The following is a 20982-nucleotide window of genomic DNA, read 5'->3' as shown; positions in this document are numbered from 1 at the left end:
TGAACGTAAATCCTGTATCTGGGTTAATAGTCAATGCTTGTATCTTATTGTTACATTGAAGGACCTAGATTTTCAGATTTCCACTAAGGTAGCAAATTCTTTCACACCTACTTCTAAATTCAAAATATCCAAATTTGATGATTTATGTTACACTTTCTACAGGCAATGAGGCCAAACAAACCTAAGGCCTGTTCATTCGTTAAAATTAGTCACAGCAAAGGAATATGCCTACACCAGCTTGTCATTTTTCTTCTAGTTATATTTTACTAAAGTGTCACTTTTGCCAAAATGAAAGTCGTAAGGACAAACGCGGTGTGAGTATATTTCCGAAGAATGCTTTTGTTGCCCTGGCAACAACTCCTTTCTCACCATCTGTTCCCACATCACATAGATCCAGGGCTGAGAAACGGGGTGGGGGGAGAGGAGAGACGGATGCTCACAGCTGCAACAAGTCCTTGGCTGAGGCTGGGCAGACCAGATGCTATGACATCTTGGCTGACAGGAGAGAAAGCAAGTCAGCTGTTTCAGATGCTGGTGGGGCAACTTCCTCAGCTGTAGCTTCAAGGACCATGGCTGCCACGGACACTGCCTTGAACGACCTGGTGTAGACCTCCAGGAGGAAGGAAAGAGCCCACTGAGCACCCCTTACAGATGTGCCCCCTGCCCCCCAAAACATAGGGAGTCGCCTGCTGAATGCTTATTCCCTGATAGCTGTGATTTCTGCTGCAAGAGGGCGCCGCTATGCTGGCAGCAGAAGGGACTTCCTGTACTTCAGTTCTTAGCCTGAGATCAGTGTGCCCTAGAGAGGTAGTCTCACTACACGGGAATCTCTGTCTCTTGCCAATTCAAATTTTGAAGCAATTTCAGACTTTCTGGGGTGCTCTGTGTATGCACAGGGAACATAAATGATAAAGATGGGGAGAAAGTTCTCTCAGAACATCAGGACTTCGGGAGTTGGACAGGTGACCAACAGACTTACACCTCAGGTATACTCCTACTTCTTTCTTTTCAACTCTGCTTCCCAGAAGCGTGCCACAGCCAGAAAGAAAGATAAGTCAGGAATAACTCACTGGAGTGTATGAATAATACCTAAGATACGTACTGATCTTTGTGCCAAAATGAATCTTCTTGCCGTCTATATGAAATAGCAAATAGGAGCACCAAAAGATGTGTTGGACTAATCCTCATTCTTAGAGATCGAATTTTCTGGACTAACACCTTATAAAAAATTGCATGTAAATAGTCTGTAAGACTGAAAGGGTATCTATAACTTGCTTCTGAATGACTGTAAAAAGACAGCTTGTGGTGTTACTCCCCGAGATGCCCTACTCATACTATAAATGGCCACTGATTCGCTAGAAGGCATGAAGTTTCTCAGGATGAAAAGCATTCTTGGGGATGATAAGCCAGGCGTTTTGCCTGCATACCAGCGCTTTGATAAAATTCAGAGTAAAGGCATGAATCATCAAGGATGAAGAAGTACAACACAGTAAGGAAAAATTACGCAGAAATCCACTTCTCTGGTCAACCAGGACTGTTAGACAGGATTAATAAATTGTGTATGCTGCCTTCCCTTCATCTACATGTTTATTCTGATTTTTCAAAAAGCCTTTGGTAATAGTTCTCGGCAAAAATTTTAAGACATACACAGCATATTTGCACCCAGATAAATCTCATTTAACATTTCTGGGAGGGAAAATGCCAAGCTGAAAGGGATAAACTGCAGATTCCAGAAGTGAATCACAAAGGGGATAATGAGCTTCGCAGAATCAAAAATCTAAGATACGGTCATATTTTCCAATCTCCTTATTTTAAAAAAATTTTTAAAGTTTATTTTTGAGAGAGAGAGAGAGAGAAAGAAAGACAGCATGAGCAGGGAAGAGGCAGAGAGAGAAAGAAGACAACAGGATCCAAAGCAGGCTTCAGGCTCTTAGCAGTCCGCACAGAGCCCAACATGGGGCTCGAACTCATAAGCTGTGACATCATGACTTGAGTCGAACTTGGCTGCTTAACCAGCGGAGCCACCCAGGTGCCCTTCAAGAGGCACCCTGCAAGAGGAATGCCAAGGTCCAGAGTGGTGGCACACGTATCTCAAGCAAAAGTGAAAATCAGAATCCTGGCCTCCCAAATTCTGAGAGTGCATAGGAGTGCTTGAGTCATTCATTGCACGGCTACTCCTCTCAGATGAAGAGATGAAAGACTTGAGAGTATATCCCCCACGCAGACAGATCAGGACTGGGGAGGAGGTCGTCTGTCATTTCTCTAGGCCCCTTATCCACCAACCTCCACGCACATATATAGAGAGAGAGGCTCCCCTAAGATAGGAGAAACAGAAAACATGATCTTATCAGCTGTTTGGAAGATAACTGTTGTCTGATCTGATTTGGAAGCCAGCCCTGCTGTGCTTAAGAGTTTGCGATTAGGCAGACTAGAGTTAATTCAGCTGGGGTCTGTTTCTTTACAGGCCTGGACACCAGGCTCTGTACTTCTCTTCACTGTCGAAGAGTCCCACACACAAAGCTTTAGGATGTGCTGGGGGATGAGTCACCTGTGCACTCTACTTAGGGTTGTAGGTGGATTACTGTTCTCCTGTCAGAGATCCGATTAATAAATCCGTTGGTTATGATTGCTTAAAAAGGGAGTTTTTCCCCCTGAAAAGTCAAAGCACAACTCTATTCCTTAGTTCCTTGAGGATGCCTACAAACTGCCGCATCTGTGTCTCTGTGTGTGTATTTCTGCCAACGAGAATAAATCCCTTGAGCCTAGACAGACTGATACCCTCTCCCGTCAGGATCCACCTTTCAAACCCAAATAGGAAAGGCTACCAAAGTGCTGGTGGGCACGGAAGTTTTCTTGCAGCTCACAGCTGCCCCTCGGGGATCATTTTTCTTCCACCAATGGCTAACAAGCTCATTAGTGAGAAATTCCCTGAAAGTGGAACAGTTCGTTTGTATCTTCTGATCTGAATGCAGAGAACATTCTGTCAGGCTCCAGGAGACAGACAATTTAAACCAGAACATTATTAAGCACAGAGCAGCTGATACTAATTCCTTCCCAGCCCGCTGCTTCTCCTCCTCAAACTGAAATCATCCTGCGGTTGGGGATGAGGCTGGGCGGGCGGCAGGACCATGTCACCGCCTTGGAATGAACGCCCCGCACTCACATTCCTCCCTAGCACGGGGCGTCTGCTGCAGGTGGGCCTCTCCCACCGTATTTCCAAAAGGGGACGCGCTGAGGTGGAAAGCAGGCTTTTAATTTTACGGGAAAAGCAAAAAACCGGACAAGTCACTCAAACAAAATCCATCAACTTAGAACCCAAGGAAAGAAGCAGTGAAGAAATACATGAAATAAAGAACCAGGGACAGTGTAACGGTTCGGGAAATGGGAGCGATGGGGGGGGGGGGGGGTACGCGCCTGAGGCCGGGAACACGCGTCACAAAAGCAAAACCGACTGGACACAAGCCGGTCTTCACAAGGGGCAGGAAATGAATGCAGCAGGGGCGCGCGGCACACGCGCTGCACGGTCCCCCCCCGCCCCCCCCGCGTCTCCCCGCACGCTTACCTGCGATGCCTTGCAGTAGCCCGCAGACGTTGAAGATACTTTTCTTCATGATGCTCTGCACACACATGGTGAAGACGGACACCAAGGCCACCATGCAGAGAATGAAGATCCCCACGGCCAAGAAGATAGCCGTGGCCTGCCAGAAGCCACTGGCGATCTCGCCGAAGGTCTCTGCGTAGGGCCCGCACAGCGTCTCCCGCTGCACGTGCTGCATGCCCGGGTTGCGGATGCAGCGGGCATAGATGCCCAGGGTCGGGTGGTAGGGCTCCGAGGAGCCTCCGCTCCGGTCGTCGGGCTCGGCGCCGCCGCCGCCGCGACTCTTGGCTTTTCCAATTAGCCAGTCGGCGCTCATGAAGGCGATGAGCTCTGCAAAAGCCACCACAATACTCAGGAGGGTCCAGAGCATCGAGCGACAGGTGACAATAACATGACACATATTGATGTTCCAGGCGGGAAAGTCGGGAGTCCACGGGGTGAACAATAAAAGCAGCCGGAGGGGGCGGAGGCTCAGGGGGCCGCAGAGGGAAGTCGCTGCTCCGGGCGCTCACTCCCACAGCCTGGGGCTCCTTCTGGCCGGCCTCTGGCAGCGCGGGCCCGGGCCGTCATGCTGCCATGTCAGAGCTCCGCGCGCCGCCGCACCTACGGGAGGGAAGGGAGGAGGGGGGTTAGCGGCGCGCAGGCTCCGCCCCGCGGCGCCGCCGCCGGCAACCCCGCGGGTCCCGGACCCCCGCGCGGCCGCCCTTCCCCGCCCGCCGCGCCGCGCCCGGTGCCGCCACTGCAGCCTCCAGCCTCCGACTGAACGCAGCTGTAGCGGGTCCCGGGCCCCGAGCCGGCGCCCGCAGCGCACTTAACTGGTTTTCTTTGTTTCAACTTCTCCCTTCCCGTAATCTCACCCAGGGCTGGTTCCCTTATCTCCGGGCGGCACAACTCCCGGCCAGGGCCAGTTCCTGCACCCACCCCAGGCGCACCCTCTGGCACAGGAGCTGCTGCCGCCTTGGGATGTATGGGTCCTGCTCCATCATCCCTCCCTCCGAAACGTCAAACAGCAGGGAGATCCAGAAAGAGCCAGATAGCACTTGCAGTGAACCTTGCCAACAGTCTGGCTGTTTTTACGGAGCTTACGGGACTCTCTGCCTTCTGTCCTGGTACTAGTTGAGCTAAGTTTTGACAAACTTGCACCAAAAGGTTTTACTTAAAGAGTAGCAACACCCACTTTTATTGCCTGGGAATCAAATTAGCAGCACAGACAAAATAGTACTCGCTTCATAGGTGCATGAGGAAACAGTGCGCTGAAAAATAACAAAACACTGCTCCTCCAACTTATGTATTCATTTCTCACCGGGTGATTTCTGGACAAAAAAACCTACACGAGTTAAAACTCAAAGAAGAAGAAAAGAAAACCTTGAAGAGTTCATGACTTACTCATTTGGGGAAATTACTCAAAACACAGGCATTAATGACCACTGACTAAGTGTCATTACCACTGAGTGGACTTGTTGACAACAGAAACTTGCCTGTGAAGAATGCATTCCTTGAACCGTCGCAATTCATCCCATGTGCCTCTGCCTGAGCTTTGATTCACCCCAGGTCTGCAACTCAACATGCCCATTGTTTCTGGTCGCACAAGGGCTCATTCTGTTCCCAGGGACAAATGGCTTCATTACCAGAGGGCTTTGCTCTAACAGCTCAAACCTCCTTCAGAGGGGCCTGAACCCTGAAACGGGTACAGTGCTCATCAGCGGCTCCATCTGCTATCCCTTCTCCAAGGTCAGAAAGAATCTCACAGTTCACAGCTGACATCTGGGCGCAAGGCTCTGTTCTGAGTGATGAGATCTTATTAACTGAGGTCACATCAGCTGCACAAGAACCGCACAGAGCCCCCTGGCATGCTGGCAGTGGGGTGGGGCCAGGAGTTAATTGAAGAGGAAGGGGAGTGGGGAGAGAAGGAAGCCCAGAGTCCAAGCTTGTACACCATGCTAGCGAGAGAGAACTACCTATCTCATAAAACACAGCACATTTAAAAATCCTCACGTCATTACAGTTACACAAAATGCTGTTTTGAGAAATTACCTAGCACAGTACTAGGCCCACAGGCCTTTAATAATTGTCAGTGTGTGTGTGTGTGTGTGTGTGTGTGTGTGTGTGTGTGTGTGTGTAATGCAGCTCTCCTGAGCGCTGGGGAAGGGAGAAGTGCGTTCCACTGCAAAAGTTCTGGAGTCCATCAGGTCCTGGTTCCAGACACAGCTCCACCACCAACTGGCCCTATGGATGCCTAATTCTCAGAGCCGCAACTTCCTCATCTACATGGAAACAGTAAGATCCCCTGCTTCACAGTACTGCTTCGAGAAACTGTCAAGAATATGTTAGACCTCACTGTCTGGTAGAGTAAACACTCACTAAGTATCAAGTCCTTTCCCTTAGAAGTCTTTCCTCGAGCATGGAGGACGCTGGTGAGACGACAACTTAACTGCTCGAAGTGCTCGGCAGATCACAGAAACTTGGCTATTACACGCAATCAAAGATTAAGCACAAGCTATTTAGAGATGGGCGAGGTCACTCGTGTCAGCCTCCTCCGTGGGCTTCTCGGCGGGTTCTGGTCTTCCTCCTTCCCCACCGCCTATCCTGCTGCCAAAATGCTGTGAAATAAAGTAGCATGAGGCCAGAAGCAGAATCTACTCCCACTTGCTCATCTCACCCCCACTCGACCCCAAATACCACCAAAGAGAAATGCCTTTTGAGAGAAGAGTTACGAACACAAAAAAAGCTTTGGGGGAGACTGTTTAGAATGAACCAATCATCCTGAATGAGAACAAGAAACAAGCCCCTGATGACTCCCGGAGGCCCGATAAGCTGCACCCACTTGCCCGCCCACCAGGCTCACAAACCCTTTGAACCAACAGGTGGAAAGCCAGCCCATGAGAAGATGAGGCTTCTACAAAGTCTTTCCATGTGATTAGAATATTAGCTCACTGATGTGCCAGCTGATCTCAATCCCTGCTCCTCTTCCGTTTAATGGAAAAACTTCAATGTGAATATCAAACCTCTATGTGCTTGACCTCTTGCAGAGCCTCAGGACTCTGCTACAACCTCTCTGGTGACCTGGATCTTAAGGAACATGCCAAATGTCCACTGTCCTGGTGGGCAACCTTGGCTCAGAGTCAGGCCTGCTATCAGGCTGCTATTTCTGAAGAGAAAGGATATGAAACTTCTGGAGAACAGAAAGTGGCACATTCAGCCTCAGCAAAATGGTGCATGCCAAATTTAGGGCAGGGTCATTTAGGGAGCCATCGCTTAAGTTCACAAAACATAGCTCTCTGTCCCTCCGTGTACAATAGTCCCCTATCTACTGCACCAAATTCTCACACCCATGCCAGCATGGCTGGAATGAGGCCTTTATTCTTCTGTTTGGAATAGGGAGATAACATGCTTTGGTCTCTCCAGCCAAGTTTGCTAATTACTACTCTAAGTAGAATAGCCATGCTATGCAAGGCTGACCGTCTTTCCTGTGGATCCAAGAAAAGCCCTCGGGTCACTGGGACAAGGGAAAGTCTGGGAAGGCATCATGTGTGTGCTCTGTACAGTGTCCTCGTTTGGCCATGTCACATGTGCAAGGAAAGGCACCTGCTGGGACAACATCCACATCAAAGGGAAAACAGACCCTCCTTGTAGATCTTGTTAACTGTGGGGATTCCAGCACAGAGCCCCTCTATCTGTCATCCACTGCTATTCCCCGTAGTCCCTGCTTCTCCAAAACTCACTTCATGGATGTTCCATGTAAAAGTCTTCTCTCCACAGGCCACTAAATACATGTCCATCTAGGACAGCTGAGTTTACCTTCACATCCCTGATGGTCATGGATAATCTGGACGGTCCTCTGACTTTCAGAAATGATGCTATGATTATCACAAAGGCCCACAGGGTAAAAAGCCTCTTAGCAAGTAATAAGAAAAAACAAAAACAACCAAAAAGAGAATCCAACAATAACCTGCAGTAATACGACAGAATGCAGAGCAAGTGGAAATTGATAAGTCATTTGTTAATGGGAGTTATATATTACACACATACATATGTATAAGATATATATGTTATATATATACACACACAAAGGCCTCATATTATAAACTTTTTTAGTGTTTTTAGTTTTGTTTTGTTTTTTTGAGAGAGAGCATGAGCAGAGGAGGGACAGAAAGAGGAGAGAGAGAGAATCCCAAGCAGGCTCTGCACTGTCAGCGCAGAGCCCAATATGGGGCTTGATCTCACGAATCATGAGATCATGACACAGGCCGAAATCAAGAGTTGGAGACTTAATCAACTGAGCCACTCAAGCCCTCATATTTAAAACATGGGTGAAGGTAGTAAGCTGGGGCCAGCTGGGTCTGTACCTATCTTTGGCTTCCTGCTGTCCGTAAAAAGGGAAGAAGGTACTGGTGAGGCATGATCGCCCCGGGCCAGCCGGTCAGGAGACCACAACAGAAGTGAAGGAGCAGAGGCAAAAGGAAAGGACTTCACCCTGAAGCGCACAGTACTAGAGCAGCAAAGGCCAGGACAAAGTTTTGAAGAAGGCTAGTTTGCTTGTTCATCCTGGTTCTCTTTTCCTCCTTTATTATGAAAATCGGCAAACACAGAAGTTGAAAAGAAAGGGCTGTGAACATTCAGATTCAACAGCGGGATACAGCCTCACACTACCACTCAGCCTGTTTTTTCTGAACCATTTGAAAATAGGCCACAGATGTCTTGACACTTCAACCCTAAATATTATAATACACTTCCTAAAAATAAGAACATTTTCCTACAAGACCACAATAAAAATAACACACCCCACAAAACTGACAATACTTCCCTTATATCCAAAGCCTGGTCCACACGCACATTTCCCTGTCCTGCTGCACTTTTTACAGCTCTTTTCTTAAAGCCATGACTCAGTCAAGACTCATGTGCTGTGTTTGGTTTTGTGTCTATAGTTTCTAGTCCTTTCACCTCTAACCCTGTTTGCACTTATACCCGTGACACTGACTTTTTTTTATTTTGTGAGGATACCAGGCTTTGTCTTATAGAATACCCGACAATGTAGATTTGTCTATTTCCTCATGATGTCATTTCAAGTTGTTCTCTATCCCCTGCTTTATAGAAATGAGGTTAAATCTAAAGGCTAGTTTAGTGTCACCTTAAATACTTTTGGTGAGACTCCTTTGTAGGTGATGCTGTGTTTGTTTTTCCTGCTGGAGGAATAACATTTGGGAGGAACAATACTGAGCTATACCTCAGAATCAGAATAGTTTTATACATATACAGACATACATGATATGTAAGAGTGTGTGTGTGTGTGTGTGTGTGTGTATTAACACACATACATATATAGAAAGAAAGACAGGGGCGCCTGGGTGGCTCAGTCAGGTAGGTGTCCAACTCTTGGTTTCAGCTCAGCTCATGATCTCGTGGTTTCATGAATTTGAGCCCCACATTAGGCTTCTTGCTGGCAGTGTGGAGACTGCTTGGCATTCTCTGTCTCCCTCTCTCTCTGCCTCCCACCCACCTGTGCGGTCTCTGTCTCTCTCAAAATAATTTAAATAATAAACTTAAAAAAAAAAAAGACAGACAGACAACATGCCTAGGGTCCTGTCTGGCCCAGAACAATGAGAATTCTGGTGACAGGGCACGCAGAAAGCTGGCTGGGCGGGCTCTGTATGCTTCAGAGAGCTCCTTGGGTGAGTTCTGAAGCCAGTGCTGAGAAGCCCTGTCCTAAAAGATGCCATCCTGAAGCTTAAAGTTCTTTCCCAAAGGGATTTTACTTCTAAGAAACGTTTGCTGTATTTCTTTGAAATGGAACCACATTTTATATACAACTTAGGAAAACACAGAAGTATCTGCAGACCTGGGGAGTGAGATACACCTCTGAAGAGCCCTTTCCAGCAGGACTGACTTGAGCCAACAGAGCCTGGGTTGTGATGCTGAGGAAAGCTTTTGCGTCAAAGGAGGAGAGGCCATCTTTCCTCTAATTTCAGAGCCCTCGCTCTCCAAACGGGCAGATCTGTGCTCCCTGAAGCTTTCCCCTCCCCCCTGCCTTGCCCTCTACTCACCACGCCTGCCCTCAGCCAGTCTGGAGGGAGCACCAGGTGACGGCAATTCCACATTGAGCAAAGGGCACTAAACTGTGTGAGCTGGGATCGTGGTGTTTTCAGAGCCTTGGACCCAGACTCAATAACAAGTCTCAGCTCTGCCACTAAACAGCTATGTGTTCTGGGGCAGGCTGTTTAGATTCAGCCTCTGCCAGCCTCAGTTTCCTCATCTGCAAACAAGATAGCAACATCTTCTTCCCAAGGTGGCCAGAAGGACTGAAGGAGACAGCATATGGAGAATAATCAGCATACCTTCCCGTTCGTTGTGCTCAACATATGTGAGCTATTGTTAATCATCATCATGGGATTAAACAATAATTTAATACATCATATGAATCACATGATCATATGACTACATACTAAATTTACTACAGTGACTCATGTGGCCCAGAGAATCAATACACTTCTGAGCAGATCGTATTTTGCTCCCATGTCACTGGTGGTTTCTTTGGCAATATGGTCTCCATCTCAGTGTCTTCTGGAAGGATAAGAGGATTGAGTGAGTAGAGTTTATGTGCTTTTGCCTTCCAAAAGTTGAAAAGCCCCTCTGGGGGGCTGCCTCCTCAAGTGTGGTCCCTGGACCACCCCCCATCTCCTAGAGGGAGATGTAGGCCACCTGTTTTAAAAACCATAAGTTCCTGGTCCCTACACACTAAATCAAACTTTCTGGAGGTGTTACCAGAAACTGCCTTCTTAACAAGCCCTCAGGAGACTTTTACATAGTAAAGTCTAAGACTCCATCGGGAGGAAGACTTGTACTCGGTGAGGTGGCTGGCATCTTGGAGCTGGGGAAGGGGCCAAAGGGAAGAGGCCAGGAAGAGCTTGGATGGGCTCATCAGGACAGAGCCAGACACCTGTACTCGGCACAGCTCAGGAGGTCACAGACGTCAGGTCATGATCTCACGGTTTGTGGGTTCAAGCCCCACATCGGGCTCTGTGCTGACAGCTCAGAGCCTGTTTCAGATTCTTATCTCCCTCTCTCTTTGACCCTCCCCTGCTCACGCTGTGTCTCTCTCAGAAATAAATAAAACAACAACAAAAAAAAGAAGTCAGCTACCAAAGGAGGTTTTGCACACTCTCATTTGCCCTGGCCACCCCCTCAAACACACAGACTATGGAAAAGTAAACATGTTGACAATATCTAAGAAGAGGGCCTGAATGCTCTAAGAATGATAATTGTTCTTGGAGTTATAGTCTCAACATGCTCAAACCCTCCACCTTATTGCCACTATCCTTTCCTCCATCTCAGCTCTGACCCACTGGGAAATGTCATGCTGTGCTTCTCAACAGAGATGATTTTGCCCCCTCCCCCATGTAGGGGACATGTGGGAACATCTGGAGACATTCTGGGGTGGTCACAATGTGGGGCGGGAGGGGAGTGTGTGCTGCTGGTGTCTAGTGGGGCAAGGACGCCGCTAGCCAGCCTGCTGTACACAGGCCAGTCCCACGAGGGGCAATGTCAGCAGTGTCAACGGTGAGAATCCCTTTCTAGAGGCTTCCTGCACATAGAACAGTATTTACATTTATAGGCGCAACATGAAACAGACTGCTAATGCCTGTGGTATGTACAAGGGTCTATTCTAATGAGTAAGCCATGTTCTATGATCTGGATGGACACTCACAGTATTTACTCCATCACAGAAATTTGTAGCTGTTTTCCTGAATTTTTGTTTAAGGTCCATGTGGGTCTGTGTGTCCAAGATGGAAGGCTGACAGGATGTGGCTTCCAACCTACCAGAGGGAACACACTCAGGGACCGTGCCCTTGACCCTGCCTCTCCTGGGGCCCTGACAGTTTGTTTGGACTACACGCAACAGTCAGCGACTGTTTTCAGCCACCTCTATTCTGCACATGGCAGAATGGGGCTCCAGGTTATTAACAGCAGGAGGCCATTCGCTGCTAACTTTCTTCGCTCCCCTGAAGGTCTCGGGTGACCTCAGAAAACCTGACCACACGGCTTTGACTTCTCTCAGATTCCCCTGGTCCAGAGTTGGGCTGTCCTCTCAGGCATGCTCAGGTGGCCACTCCAAATGCCAGGAAATCCCAATAAGCTTCCCAAGAAGACCCAGATGGCATTCACGCATCCCACTTACTACCTGACCTGCTGGCTCCTCTACAAGTTGCCTTCCTGTCCGGCTGGACTCTCAGCAGTGTCGCCTGCCTGATGGACCCCCCAGAGCAGCAAAGACCCCGCCCCTCCAAAAGCAACTGAACAAGCCTTTTTTTTTCCCCCCTAGGCTTGGAGCACCCTGTGAGCTCTTGCTCACTGTCAGGCTTGCCCCTTAATTCCCTGCTCCTGGCCAGTCACGCAGTTCCTTCTTTTTTTTTTTTAATTTTTTTTTAATGTTTTATTTATTTCTAGGAGAGAGAGAGAGAGAAAGAAAGAGACAGCGTGAGCAGGAGAGGGTCAGAGAGAGAGGGAGATACGGACTCTGAAACAGGCTCCAGGCTCTGAGCTGGCAGTCAGCACAGAGCCCGACGCGGGGCCCGAACCCACGAACCGCGAGATCATGACCTAAGCGAAAGTCGGACGCTTAACCGACTAAGCCACCCAGGCGCCCCTCACGCAGTTCCTTCTTGATGCCCGCTCTCACTCCTCTTGTATCTAATCCATCTGCTGGCCAAGCACCCATTTCTAGAGACGCCAGTTTTACACTTCCTCCGGCAGGTGTCAGAGCCTACAGGGAGCTGGTCTACTTGTGTATTTTCTAGATGATCCACTCTTTAAGATGTCTGAAGTCCACTGAACTCATTTCTTAACTTCTTCCTTGTACAAACCTCATCATCTAAAAATCTTTAGAAGCCAAGTCTTTCTTTACTTGTCTTCTACTCTGTCAAACAGGAGGGAAAGAAGTACCAGTCTCCAAGCAGACAGTGAAGTCCGATCTAGTTCACATCCTGTAAGCCAGGGGCCATATGCTTATGCCCTGAACATACTGCGGGGTCCAAATGTTTACGATTTGTTTCAGTGGAATTAGAACTTGAATTTGAAGAGTTGCTTTTCATTGTCACTGTGGTATATAATTTTAAACTGAAGGTGTTTTTCAAGATCATAATGAATTCTGTGATAACAGGCAAAATATAAGTCTTAAAGTGAGATGTGTTAGTTTTTTCAGGATCAGTAAGAATGTAGAGTGTTTTAATGGAGAACAGTAATGAAGTATGGCGAACAAAGAACTCAGAAGAACTTATACATAAAAATCAAGATATATAACTTCCTTCTTCCTGAACGCCCCGTAAACACCAGAGACTCCAAGTGCCCTCTGTTTAAGTGCCTCAACTCTGAGAATAAATAACCCTTAGGGAACAGGCTTCTGGCTTGTCCAAGTGGACAGCTGGACAGCCTCTCCCAGCACTGGGGAGCACAGGCATTCATTCTTATAGCAACTGCAGGCTTTCTAGGCCCTTCCACACACAGGCTGAAAGAATCACTGCTGTTCACAAGATACAATGCCATCAGCCAGGTTCCCTTCCAACAGCTTAAGAAAAACCAAACTTGATAAATGGAGAGGATTATACCATCTGTTACTTCTGAGTCTCTCACACAAACTCACAAACCACTAGAAACCCCAAGAATCCACTAGAACAAGAGTCTCATTCTGACTGAAAGCTTCTGTGAAAGCTTTTGTGGAAGACTGTATTATCCCCTCAAATATACGGTCTCTCTCCTTGGAGGAGGGTTCTATTTTTCCACCCCACTGACATCAAGCCTGACCACGGGACTGGCGTCAGCCAATCCATTGTGAGAAGTGACACGTGCCACTTCTAAGCAGAAGAGCTCATTTCTTTAGATCAAATAAATCCCCGACAGAGGCCTCCCCATCGGCCTGGGTCCCTGACAACATGAAGCAGGGGCCCTTGATCCCTGATAAACATGCAGTGTGGGCAAAAAAACCAAGCGTGTTGTTGCCGGTGCTGAGACTGTAGGGTCACAGAGCGACCCGACCCCCTCCAGGGTAATGCCCTTGGTGGGATCTGAGAGCCTGCCTGTCCTGACTCTCTTTGGTACCAGGTTAAATTCAACTTCACCATCCTCTACCATACAAGTGCCAAAGAACTTTCTGAAACTAAACAATGATAAATGAGAAACGTTAACGCTTGGCAACTATCTCTGAAGTCCTCACTGTACAATTCAGTGAGGTAAGCTGCTACAATACAGATTTTCCTCTCAATATATTTATTTTAGGGCTAATAAATGGAAGTGCTCAGACAGAAGAAAAACTCCCTTTGGAATAAATGCGGACAGTTACAAAGTGACTCAGAGGACCAGCTTGAAGAATCACTGCCACATCAGGCACTTCTCTGAGGCCTCGTACCCCAGAGCTCTGAGTCACTTGGAGCTGCCTCAGCTTTCCCTTCTCTGCTTCTATTTCTTCCACCCTTGGGGTGGCTCCGGCCACCTTCTGCAGGCGCCGGCTCGGACTACAGCTAGGAAGTCTGCTCCCATAGCACAGGCGAGCTCTGAACTTTGCATGAGGGGGAAGGCTGGGCCACAGCAGCATTTTTTTTTTAATGTTTATTTATTTATTTTGAGAGAGAGCGAGAGCGAGAGCGAGAGAGCGAGAGAGAGAGAGAGAAGGAGGGAGGGAGGGAGGAAGAGAGGGAGAATCCCAAGTAGGTTTCACACTCTGCACAGGAGATCCTTGCAGGACCAGCTGGTACCAGTGAAGGGCCCCCAGAGGCCTGTGTGGGACATGCATCAGGCCAGGTCCTTCCTAGGAACTGGAAGCCACAGGACTGGAATGAGGGTATCAACTGACAGAGGGGACAAGTGACCTTTGAGGACACAGGTGGGCAAGACTGAGACCCTGAGCTTCTGGCTGTGGAATGAGAAGTAATGTCCACCCAGATGCATGACAGCCAGAGGGGAGAGAGGGAAAAGTCAGTGATGTACGAGGTGGAAGCCGTGAGCCACGGGGTGAGAGCCGTGACCATACTTAAAATTCTTTCAGGTCACCTCTACCACGAGCATCAGAATATTCCCTCTAGGAATATGGTCACTTCAGACATAGCATCTGGGTGCAAACTGGTGGCTTCCATGAGGAAGACTTTCAACAACTCATGAGAATATGTGTCACTTTTAAAAAAGTAGTGTGGCTTCTGGATGGCTCAGTTGGTTAAGCGCCTGACTCTTGATCTCAGGGTTATGAATTCAAGGCCCAGGTTGAGCTCTGCACTGGGTGTGAAGCCTACTTAAAAAAGAAAAAGGAAGTTCTTGTTTTAATTCAGGTATGGTCTCTTTTTGAACCAAGTCTCTTCTTTTCTTAACAGCAATATGGTATCATTTTATGAACTCTGTAAATAGCACTAGACATACACGTTAATCTGGAAGTCGTCACCGGTAGTTAAAAAAAAACAGCACGAAAAAAAAAAAAAAAACAGCACGAAAGTTTTTCCTTTCCTTGCACCCCCTACTGGCCCTGAAAATCTCACCCATTAGTGTTATTGACACAAGAAAACAAGAGAGGTTAATGTTCAAGCTGGGCCTTGGTGCCAAGGTTCCACCAGCCGCTAAGCAGGTGATGGGTGTGAGCAGAAGTGCCCCAGACACCTCATCCCAGAGGCCAAGGGGACAGGCCAGCTACGTGACTCAAAGAGGTTCCCACCTGCTGGCACAAACCCCACCCGGGACTTCCCAAAGGGCCCAGGGCAGGAGTGGCTCACCGCAGCGGCAAACGTCACCCAGAAGTCCCTGACACAAGCATGTCGCAAAGCCGCCAGCCGCCGTCCAGGGTGCTGGTGGAGCTCTCAGGCGCTGATGTATTTCTGTTTACTCACTAAAGGTTATTAGTAGTGAACTGGGCCTAGAGACGCAAGACAATCCATATCTTTAAAAACCAAGAGGCTAAGAATTTTGGATTTACCCAGAGATCGAGACATTGCTCACCTTCTTCTTTTCAAACCTTTTATATTCTCACTGACGTCACTTCTGTTTCTAATCAAAGTTGCTAAGCAGTAGAATTTATTTTTTGTAACGTTTACTTATTTTGAGAGAGAGAGAGATACCGTGAGCAAGAGTGAGCGGAGAAGGGGCAGAGAGGGAGAGAGAGAATACCAAGTAGGCTCTACCCTCAGCACAGAGCCCAATGTGGGGCTTGATCCCACAACCATGAGATCATGACGTGAGCTGAAATGAAGAGTCAGACACTTAACCCGCTGAGCCACCCAGGCGCTCCAACAGTAGCATTTAAAAAAGTTTTTGGATGAGTTAAAGGGCCAAAGTCTGTTGTAGACTACGCTCATATTTCTAAGGGCAACCTGAAATGTTCAAACTCATTATTACTTTACCCACATTGCTGCTGGCTTTCTGCAATGGAAGAGACAACCTGCACCCTAAGGTCTGAGCCACCTGTCCAGTGTGCACATGCTTCCTGAATGCCAGTGAGCTCGGGGAGGGGACTGACATCAGCCTACAGCTTTCTGCACTGAGCACATATGCAATAAAGAATAAAAAGGACCAGGTGGGTATTCACAAAGATGGCTCTTCATAACTCTATCAAAAATCTCCCCTTTCTAGAGCCTTCCTCCTCTTGTGTATTTCAGACCCATGAATTATACTGTGTGATCAGAAACGTGCACAGACATACATATTTGTACATTTTTTTAAACATCTAAAAACGCAGCAAGACAGATCTGCACACGGCCTCCACATCCAGGTCATTAAACACTGTCCATTTCAGTGATTTCAGAGCCAGACACCGAGCTACCCAGCATTTTTCACCGTTCCCTAATGAGAAGGCCAAATTCAAAACCATAAGCAGGTTTAAACTTTCTTCATTTATTAACTAGAGGAATTCCCCAGATATTTAGAATTCAAACTGTTCTGAAAACAGATGGGCTTAAGTACAGCTCCCAAAGGGATGCTCACTCTTCGAGGAAAAGTTCGCTCAATATACAGCTGCCAGCAGCTTCTGGGAGGTGCAGAGACAGAGGAGTCCTCAAAGGCACGCAACAGCCTTGGCCTGTGTCACTGACCGGCCCTAATGACGGAGTCCAGTGCCCCGCGGAGGCGGCCTGGATGGAGTCACTGTGGACTCAAAGTTCAAGATGGTCAGAGAAAACCCCCTATTTTGGAAGTCTGAATCCTTGTACTTGATCATATGATCTAGCACTTTCTTTGTGGAAACAGGGAATTATTGTTATAGTTTCTAACAATAGCGAGGCACAGTTAACACGGAGAAAGTTCAACTGGATGTCTCAGAGAGAGTGCATCCGAAGGCCAGGCTGCTTAAAAACAGAAGCAAAAGTGCTCTTCAATGAGAAGAGATGCCCTAACCCTCCGTTCCCAGCTTCTCCCCTGTAAGGGCTGATAAACAAGGTGGGAGAAGAGGAAGCCAGTCCTGGTTTACATGCACGTGTCCAGTGCTGTGGACTCAGTGGGCGCCACAGTGGGCTCCCGCCACCGTCTTCCCCAGCACATGCCCGCTGGACTGTACGACTCACTGAGAACCCACACGGCTCGGTAAGAGAAAGGTGCCAGGCAAGAGAGCCTGGGGGAATCCGTGGGGGGGCAGGGGGGGAATTAACTGTACCTGGTTAGGTAAAAAAAAGGAGCATCCCTGAGAAGCCAGAACATACTCCACAGGGCATGAGAACAAACAGACATCATCACAGCCACCACTGCCCACGGCCCTGATCACCACTGGCCTCATGAGAAGACACCCACACAAGGCAGAGAAGGTTCTTTTCTTTGCATGTGAAGTGCCAAGCTCAGTGTGGAGCCAGACTGTCTGGATTTGAATCCTGGTTTGACTACTTCCTAGATGGTAACTCTGGCACAGACCTGTCTCTGTGCCTCAGTTTCTGTGTTTATAACCTGGGGTACCCCTAGAACCTACCACGTAGGATTGCTGTGAGGATCCACTAAGTTAAGATAAATAACAAGCTTAGGGGCGCCTGGGTGGCTTAGTCAGTTAAGCGTCCGACTTTCGCTTAGGTCATGATCTCGCGGTTCGTGGGTTCGAGCCCCGCGTCGGGCTCTGTGCTGACTGTCAGCTCAGAGCCTGGAGCCTGTTTCAGAGTCTGTGACTCCCTCTCTCTCTGACCCTCCCCTGCTCACACTGTCTCTCTCTCTCTCTCCTAAAAATAAATAAAAAAAAAAACATTAAAAAAAAAAAAAAAAGATAAATAACAAGCTTAGAGGAGTGCTGGGCATGTGGTAAGTGTTCCAGGCACTGGCCTACCCTCCCTGGACCAGGCTCCAGGCTCTCCATCCCCTGATGGGGGATCTGCACCCAAATGGTCACTTTTGAGGTGTGCCTGGGGCATTCCTTTTGCCATTTAGATATTCCTGTTCTAAGGCCCGCCAGGCATGAGGTGGTTTCCCTCACCTTCAAATACCAGTCTTTTCCATGTGGGAGTCCTAAGCAGGAAGGACAGAAAATGGAGTTAGGTCTACGTTCAATGCTGTCGCCCTGACTGTACCATTAAGTGATTCTGTGTCTTTGAACAATGAAGTTCACTTCTCTGAAGCAGGGCTGATCAAAGTATCGACCTCACAGGCTGTCACAAAGGATTACAGAACCTGTCCAAGTAACGTTTAATGGTCAGCACTCATTAGGTGGTAGGAACCATTACTATTATTATCAGTCAACATTTCTTTTGCTGCCGGAAGTCCGTTTGTCTCCACATGGCAACAAAAAAATCACCTTCTCGTACCAGTCACTCTCCACAGACTGAAGTTAGTCCAATGGCGGAGTAATACGTGGGAAAAAAGCACTACATGGGAAGCCCGGAAAACACGAGCACTGCTCTAGGCTCTTGCCCAACACACAGCTCACTTTAACTATTCTAGCTTCAGTGACTCCGGCACAAAATGACAGGGATGGATCTGCAGATCACCACTGTCACTTCCGGTGCCAAAAGTCAGTCATTGCAAGCACAAGACCATCTCTTACTGCCTACTCTCAGACCAGGCGCTCCCCTGGAGCAGGAGGGCCCCCAAGTGCTACTTTTCTGGAGTAGGAGGCCCGCGGAGGGAGGGCAGAGGGGAGGCCCTGCAGGTTATGAAGAATGCTAAGTGCAGGTGGCAGAAGAGGGGCACCTGGGTGGCTCAGTCAGTTAAGCATCCAACTCCAGCTCAGGTCATGATCTCACAGTTTGTGAGTTCAAGCACTGGGTGGGGCTCTGTGCTGACAGCTCAGTCAAGAGCCTGCTTCAGATTCTGCCTCCTCTCTCTGCCCCTCCCCTGCTTGCATTCTCTCTCTCCAAAATAAACATTAAAAAAAATTTTTTTTAAATGGCGGTAGAAGAGAAGGTCACATGTGATCACAGCTCTGGGGCCGTGGGCGTTGGGGGTCACACCCTTGGGCAACACACAGGGACATGTCCAAGGGCCGTGGTCACAGTAGTTGAGCTAGATTAGTTCCCTCTTCCCATCGTCTTCTTGTTTTCTCCCCGGGGTGGGGCAACCCAGTTCCAACCTTTCATTTCCAGCTCCAGGGTGTGTCTCATTGTTGGAAACACAGCAGAGCAGTGCCACCTCCACTCGAGTCTTTGGGCTAACTAACAGCTACAGATGAGGCCCTTCCTGTCCTTGGTCTCAGAGATGGACCCTGAAATTGGAGAACCCTTACTCTGTTCTGAAAATCCAAGGTCATAAAAAGGGTCCTTCCTTTTTCCCCCCAATTTTATTTATTATGAGAGAGAGAGAGAGAAAGAGCCTGAGTGTACAAGCGGGGAAGGGGCAGAGAGAGAGTAAGAAAGAGAGAATTCTAAGCAGGCTCCACGCTGTCAGCAGACAGCCCAACGTAGGGCTCAATTCCAGAACAGGAGATCATGACCTTAGCCGATATCGAGTTGGAGTCTGACTGAGCCCAAAGAGTCCTTCCTTTCTGAAATACTTCTGCTTCCTGTCTGAGATAAGTAAAATGCTTGATCATGAAGAATTTCATAGCCATATGCCAGAGGACATAATAGAATAAAAAGTCTTAATCATTTTAAAGTATTTATATGTTGGTCTCTTATGCGTTTTAGGAAGGGTCCCAGCTGATTCACAAATGTTCCTTAGTATGAATTCTCCAGCCAGAGAAGCTGGCGATGAGAGATGCTCCTCTTTAAGGAGTTTAGTTTCAGGCAAGAGTCAAAAGTCATATCCCTTTTATTTCAAAACATAAACCGTATGAAACTGTCCTATAAAATTAATGTTTGCTACTGTTTATTCTCTGTTCTTTGGTGAATTATTAAAGTCAGCCAGTGCGATTCTCTGCTCAGTTATAAACGGCCCCAGAAGGCTGATTTGCATCCATCCAGGGGCACTTATTTCTGATAAGTGCTCTTATTAATGATCTAATAAAGTGTCTTGTTTTGTTCTGATCAGCCAAGTGATTCAAATGATGTTTAAAAATTCAGCACTCCAACCCGACAGCCTGGCGATGGAGCTGCTGAACCCACATTAGTCTAAAGTGATTTCCAATTTTCCCTGGCATTATCAGTAAGATCATGGACGGATGAAAAAAAGTTCTTTTAAATTTCGGTTCCAATGATGTCAAAGGCACTATTTTACCAAGGTTCAGTGAAATTGATCTGATTAGAAATGATAATCACAGATGGCAAAGGCCAGGGGGGAGAGGTACCCATGAGACCCGTCATCTGCCTGTCAACCACAGGCATCCTAAATGGGCGGGCAGGCTCTAGGCGTGGGCAGGGAAAATAAAGCTATGTCAACAACAACAACAACAACACTCAGCAAACACACCCAGTTTCACCCCTCTTAACTTCCTGACCTTTGTTCCAGTTCCAAATTGCCCATTAGCGGAGGTGGCCATCATAAAAGCAAAGGCTGAATCGTATCAGGCAACTGGGATCGAGAAGGAATAAAAATGGCTGTATGTAAGGCAAGCTACGTGCAGGTGCTAATAAGCTGATAACTGAGTTGTGCACACGCACAGCAATACCTCCCACCCCCGCTGCGAAACCCAGGGCCCAGATGCTTACCAGGCCAGAAGGAATGGATTTCTGAGGTAACTGGTAAACTGCCCCTCTCCTGCAAAAACAGTTCTTCTTCTCCCCGGGCCCCAGAATATCTGAATTCTTGATTGTTCTTCCATTCTCATCTCATTAAACCCCACCATTCTTTGAAAATAATGCTCATTAAATCTCTGCTAAACCGAAAGCACGTAAGGAGTCTCAGGTTGCCAGCTCCCCAAACTGGAGAAGCCATAGTCAGATGCATTTATTTGCCCTTATCTATCACTGGGATTAGCAGCCAAGCTCTCAAGCAAGTTCTCAAGAGGGAAAGCAAGATGGTTCCCTCTAGCATCAAATCCCTTGTTTAAGACCTGACTGTCTGAGGTGTGTAGAGCA

General features: G+C 47.9%; 1 protein-coding gene across 4 annotated transcripts in view; it reads right to left on the bottom strand.

Moving 5' to 3' along the window:
- Positions 1-20982, bottom strand: part of LHFPL2 (LHFPL tetraspan subfamily member 2) — a 161360-nt gene that overhangs the window by 19719 nt on the left and 120659 nt on the right. For 2 of the 4 annotated variants that reach the window (XM_039247439.1, XM_039247440.1), the window contains one exon: positions 3563-4201. In XM_039247439.1, coding sequence (XP_039103370.1) covers positions 3563-3998 — 436 coding nt within the window. In that variant the 5' untranslated portion in view covers positions 3999-4201. Of the gene's footprint in view, positions 1-3562; positions 4202-4455; positions 4544-15581; positions 15592-17519; positions 17532-20982 lie in introns of those variants that run through there. The other 2 variants (XM_039247441.1, XM_039247442.1) reach the window with 2 other exon arrangements.

The sequence above is a fragment of the Hyaena hyaena genome, unplaced genomic scaffold, assembly GCF_003009895.1.
Source record: "Hyaena hyaena isolate Hyena2069 unplaced genomic scaffold, ASM300989v1 scaffold_299, whole genome shotgun sequence".
Taxonomy (NCBI): Eukaryota; Metazoa; Chordata; class Mammalia; order Carnivora; family Hyaenidae; genus Hyaena; species Hyaena hyaena.
The sequence above is the reverse complement of the archived record's forward strand: the minus strand, read 5'-3'. Positions and strand labels throughout refer to the sequence as shown.